Source organism: Apium graveolens, chromosome 9 (assembly GCF_009905375.1).
Source record: "Apium graveolens cultivar Ventura chromosome 9, ASM990537v1, whole genome shotgun sequence".
In the NCBI taxonomy this organism is placed as follows: Eukaryota; Viridiplantae; Streptophyta; class Magnoliopsida; order Apiales; family Apiaceae; genus Apium; species Apium graveolens.
In genome coordinates this window covers 266,541,108-266,547,088 of record NC_133655.1, presented here as the reverse complement: position 1 = coordinate 266,547,088, position 5,981 = coordinate 266,541,108, and the positions used below count along the sequence as shown (strand labels likewise).

At 38.2% G+C, this 5,981-nt stretch overlaps 1 protein-coding gene across 1 annotated transcript; it reads left to right on the top strand.

Moving 5' to 3' along the window:
- Nucleotides 1-203: 203 nt before the first annotated feature.
- On the top strand, nucleotides 204-1,984 carry LOC141686285 (uncharacterized). The gene is made up of 4 exons (XM_074491329.1): nucleotides 204-608; nucleotides 766-846; nucleotides 917-1,630; nucleotides 1,724-1,984. Exons 1-4 carry the CDS (start codon nucleotides 204-206, stop codon nucleotides 1,982-1,984), a joined length of 1,461 nt encoding a protein of 486 aa, XP_074347430.1.
- The last annotated feature ends 3,997 nt before the right edge of the window (nucleotides 1,985-5,981 follow it).

Here is a 5,981-nt window from a genome sequence, read left to right as displayed (position 1 = left end):
TGGATTTCACCGATCTAAATAAAGTGTGTCCGAAGGATAGTTTTCCATTGCCAAGAATCGATCAGTTGGTCGACACCATGACAGGACATGCCTTGCTCAGCTTCATGGACGCATACTGCGGGTATAATCAAATTCTCATGTATGAGCCCGACCAGGAGCACACCTCTTTTATTACTGACAGGGGACTCTATTGCTATATCGGAATGATATTTGGCCTGATCAATGCTGGTGCCACTTATCAAAGATTGGTAAACAAAATGTTCAAGAAGCAGATTGGAAAGACGATGGAAGTATATGTGGATGATATGCTCGTAAAGTCTAAAAAGGCGGAAGATCACATCGCCGACTTAGCTGAGATGTTCCATATTCTGAGAAAGTATAAGATGAAGCTAAACCTGCAGAAGTGTGTATTCGGTGTGGAATCAGGGAAATTCTTGGGATTCATGGTCAACCACAGGGGAATCAAGGCTAACCCGACAAAAATCAAGGCTCTGTTAGATATGAGATCTCCCACCAGCGTCAAACAAGTACAGAGCCTGACAAGAAGGATTGCGGCCCTAAATCGATTTGTCTCAAAGTCATCAGATAGGTGCAAAGAATTTTTCAAGGCAATCAAAGGAAGGGGAAAGATTTTCTGTGGACTCCTGAGTGTGAAGAGGCTTTTCTGAAAATCAAAGAGAAGTTGGGAAATCCTCCAATGTTGGCCAATCCCGGAGACGGAGAAACATTAATTCTTTACTTGGCGGTATCTGAATACTCCCTCAGCGCGGTGTTGGTGAAGGAAGAAGCAAGCCACCAGTGGCCCGTGTACTATGTGAGAAAAAGATTGTTGGATGCAGAAACCAGGTATACCAACATGAAAAAGCTAGTGTACGCTCTTATTCTTGCGGCTCGAAAGTTAAGACCATATTTTTAGGCTCACCGAATAGAAGTTCGCACCGCTTATCTGCTTCGACATATTCTGCACAAACCCGAATCGTCGGGGAGAATATTAAAATGGGCAGTAGAGTTAGGATTTTTTGATTTGGAGTATTGTCCTTGCACGGAAATCAAGGGACAATCGTTGGCTGATTTCATACTTGAGTTTGATGCTGAAGTTGATGACAAGGCCATAGTGTTGGCGGAGCCTTCCTCGCAAGGAAATTTTCATGATGGTAAGAGGGAGGAACTCCCACACCCTTGGTGGATATTACATGTCGATGGGGCCGTGAACAACAATAGATCAGGTGCTGGGATTGTCTTGGTCACTCCGGAGGGGCACCGTTTGATGAGTGCTATCCATTTCAAGTTTTTTGTCACTAACAACGATGCTGAGTATGAAGCTTTGATTAACGGTCTAAAATTAGCTCAGGAGGTGGGGGCTGTGAATCTGATAATTCGGAGTGATCCTGAGTTAGTTGTAAACCAGGTCAACGGAGGTTTCCAGGCCCGGGGACCGCGGACGGAGTTATATATGAGATGTGCACAATGCCTATTAAAAAAATTTGAAAATGCCAGGCTAGAAAGCGTTCCGCGAGAAGAAAATAGTAATGCGGATGCTTTGGCCAAAATGGGGTCACAGATGGACAGTGTCCAACTTGGACAAATCCCTTTGGGAATCCAGGAAATCCTGAGTATTCCGGAGGTAGAGGTATTTTGGACGGAAGATGTCCCGCGAGAAAGCTGGATGACCCCCATTCATAACTATATTCGGATATGAGCTATACCAGAAGACAAACTACAGGCTCGACGCCTTCGGTACCAGGTTGCAAAGTATGTTGAATATGACGGGATATTATACAAGAGAGGATTTAACCAGCCACTGTTACGTTATGTGGATATGGAAGAGGGAAATTACATCCTCAGAGAGGTGCACGAAGGGATTTGTGGCAATCACTCGGGGGGTGGTTCGTTGGCATTAAAAGTACTCAGACAAGGATACTACTGGCCAACTATGAGAGATGATGCCTTCAATTTTGTCCGGGCTTGTGATCGTTGCCAGTGATTCACCAACTATTCCAACGCCCCGACATCTACCATTACCTTATTGGCAAGTCCTTGGCCTTTTGTCATGTGGGGAATCGACCTCATTGGAGAGTTGCCCAAAGTCAGGGGGCGTGAAATACACCGTGGTAGCTGTGGACTACTTTACCAAATGGGCGGAGGCTATGCCACTGGCCACGATCACGACAAAGAAGATAAGGGATTTTTTTTCAATTCCATAGTATGCAGGTTCGGTATCCCCTACAAACTTATCTCGGATAATTGGAAGCAGTTTGATAGTAAAGAGTTAAGGAAGCTTTGTGAGGACTTGAAATCAAAAAGGACTTTTCCGCAGTTTATCATCTGCAAAGTAATGGTCAGACGGAGGCTATAAACAAAATTATAAAACATACCTTGAAAGCAAAGTTGGAAGAGAAAAAAGGAGATTGGCCAGAAGAGATGCCCATGGTCCTCTGGTATTACAATACGACTCCTAGATCGACTACAGGAGAAACCCCATTTCTACTAACTTATGTATATGAAGCCATGGTTCCCGTGGAGGTAGGAGCTAGATCCCTCCTGTAACACCCCCAAATCCGGGGTCGGGGATCCGGGTTGTCACGAGTTCCATTTCCCTTAATAACACCCAATCTTAATAAACAATCAATTACTCCGTACTGTGACCCCACAATAAACACACACACCACAAGTTATAGTCTCAGAGATGAATATCCAAAAATAACACGAGTTATTTTATTCCACAATTATATGCCATTACACCTTAAAAGGGTTTCTGAATAAATTTACATTTCTTTGCCATTATTAAAATTCATAAAGATACATAAGTCTGGTACATCAAAAGTTGAAAGCCTAGCCTATTGGTAGTCCCTACCTCAGCTACAACGACATCAACGCCTATAGGAAACTGCGGAACGTTTCCTATCCGCTCGCGAATTGGGAGCTTGGTCCTGTTCATCTTGTCTATCTGGTGTTGTGTGATGAAAGAAGAAAGCAAGGGTGAGCAACAAGCCCACCAAAATAATATGTATAATAATTTACAATATATGAGCATTCTCATAGCACTCATGAAAGTCTTGGTCAAAAAGAAATGAACCAAATTTGATCTCTTAAAGCGACCAAGTCGTAAAATATTTAGTATATATGTATATATACTTTTCAAAATCTAGAAATCCTCTGTCATGTATAATATACACAGAGTTCCAGTTTATAACTGTATATAAAAAAATATCGTTGCAAGGTGATCTCATATATCTAACCTTGTCTCAACGTTTTTCTGAAAATCTTTGTCATGCATAAGATAATCATTAACCAGATATAAGTTGAAAAGATGAAGTTACAAGATACTCCAATATACTTATATCTTTTCCGAATACTACTTGAACTACCACCGTTCAAGGTATAATCAGTTTCAAAAGTTCATCACATAGATGAGACTACAAGAAAAGACTTGGATAGATTCAATCTTTAAAATATCATTATAAATAATGAAGTTACGAGATACTTCATTAAGTCCCGATATATATATACACCTATATATACATTTCATACCTCCTTGAAAACCTCTGTTATGAAAATTATAAACAGAGTTGTAATAACCAATGAATTTGGAAAGGAGAAAACCTTGACATAAACCTGATATCTTGCTCATCAGGCAAAAATACCAATAAGTAACCTTTTCTACTAGTAGATGGACGAATTCCCCACTGGTCATCACCCTGGCCGCATTTGGACCTATGCTGGACTGCCACTCAGCCACTTACGCATTGATGGACTCCCACTGAGCCACTTACACTTTCATGGACGCCCACTGAGCCCATGTTGCTTATGCCGACTCAAATAGATGGACTTACTTCCCGAATGTTGGGTAAGTAATCAAAAATGTTTTCTCAAAACAGCAACCTCGTTGCGAATATAAAATACACCACAGAGCCGGATCCCTCAGGTTTTGAGCGAGTATTAAATCCCCTTCGAAAGGAAGATCTTAAATATAAAATGAGTTTTGGGATCCGCTCTAACTTTTAAAAATCATTTTGAAGACCCGAAAACATTTTTAAGAATGTTTGGAGTAATGCTGATTTAATGAAATAAATCAGTCCCGATATATTAGAAAATATCTGAATATTATTATTTAAATAATATTCCCATAAGGATAATCTTTATGGAAATATTTGAAGTAGAAGTTTTAAAACTCATACTTGAAATGAATGATAAATAACCAAAGATATACTTATACGAAAGTACGATCTTTATTTGAATAATCGAAAATAAGTTTGATTATCAAAACATCATTCTTTAATAAAATAAAGAATATTATTTAATAAATAAGCGGAGTCATAAGTCCTCGAATGAATATTCAAAATAATATTCATTAAATAAAATAAGCGGAGTCATAAGTCCTCGAATGAATATTCAAAATAATATTCATTAAATAAAATAAAGTTATCGAATAAACATTATTCGATTAATAGTTTTGAAAACTATAACTATATATATATAAATATATATATATATATATATATATATATATATATAATATACTCGGGAACATCGACTCCCGGTTTAGAAAATGTTCACCTTTGGGTCCCCTATACTAAGGGTATACGCAACTACTGCTTATCTCTAGCATAGGTATTATGCAGTTTATAAGCAATTGAATCAACAATTAGATATCAAGATTAGGAAACAGACATGCATATATACCATATAACATGCTCCAATATATCGCAAGATTTGCTAATAACCATCATGCATCTATCACAATATAATGCATATACATATATACATCACAACAACAGTATAACGGGTAGAAAACTTGCCTGACTGTTCCCGGATAGACTTAAGCTTAGAGTGGATCCGATAACCTATGAACAATAACATAAGTCGGAATTAAACCCCGGTCGCTTAGGAAACTAGACTTTAACAAATTGAACCCTAACGTTCGCTTATGGTCACTTCTTACGCTTAACGAATCACATAAGTCGTTCGAGTACCCTCGGCTCCACCATTTTTAATAATTTAACCATTAAGAATATTAAGGAAATTCTTTCGCGAGTACCCTACCAACTGCCTAATCCACTTTACACAATTGTTTCATACTCAAATTAGTCATTTAAGGGCCTTAACCAAGGTTTCAAAGTATGGCGAGGGGTAATGGTTCATTCGCGAAATACCGTTACTTAAAACGGCCGTTTCTCCTAAACCGTACATCGGATTCAAGCGAACCACATATCACAACGAAGCTCGTAACATGAAATATCTAAAAATGGCATAGGTTAGAATCTTTAAGTGAGTTAACAAGTCCTAAAGTTAAAAATAGAACAGTTAAGGAAAATCGGGCATTATGACATTTATGTTTACGCGATTTCCAATTTAATTAACACTCTAAATTATCATCAATTCACTCACAACCACCAATACAACAATATTCAACTATCATACTACAAACTCTGTCCCCAACTCCAAGTTTTACCAATTTATCCAACCAATCAAAGACCCAATATTCAAAACCAATACAAATCCACCAAAACTACTTATAATCAAAGATCAAGTCTTAATACTAACAATGCTTCAATAAAACTTAATGGAATCATAAAATCAAAGATAGGGTTTGAAGTTGATACCTTTCTTGGTAGGTGTTAAGTTGCTAGGAAGCCTTAGGAAGCCTTAATCTAACCTCCTACAAGCTTGATCTTTCCAAAGAAATCAAGAACTCAAAGTTAGGTTTTGAAGTTTCTAAAAGTCCGATTTAAAGAACTGTAAAAATGAGGGTCTTACCATGCTTATTTGGACCAGATTTGTGAACAAGAGTTGTAGGCCATCTAAATACCTTTCCAACGAGATATAGAACACAACATTTGAGTGAGTATTGAAGGAGATATGGTAGTTTTAAGTTGCTGCTCTGGTTTTGGCCGAGAGCAAGGGAAGAAAAAGTGAAGTAAAAATGTTTCTAGTTTGATTAAATGATTTGTGTGGTGTTTAGCTTGGTTACTTCCTTTTTT

Coding starts and splice junctions, on each gene's coding strand:
- LOC141686285 (XM_074491329.1), top strand. CDS start 204: ATGATATTTGGCCTGATCAATGCTGGTGCCACTTATCAAAGATTGGTA. Junction 847..916: donor TTGTTGGATGCAGAAACCAG/GTATACCAACAT, acceptor CCATATTTTTAG/GCTCACCGAATAGAAGTTCG. Junction 1,631..1,723: donor TGAGTATTCCGGAGGTAGAG/GTATTTTGGACG, acceptor GACAAACTACAG/GCTCGACGCCTTCGGTACCA.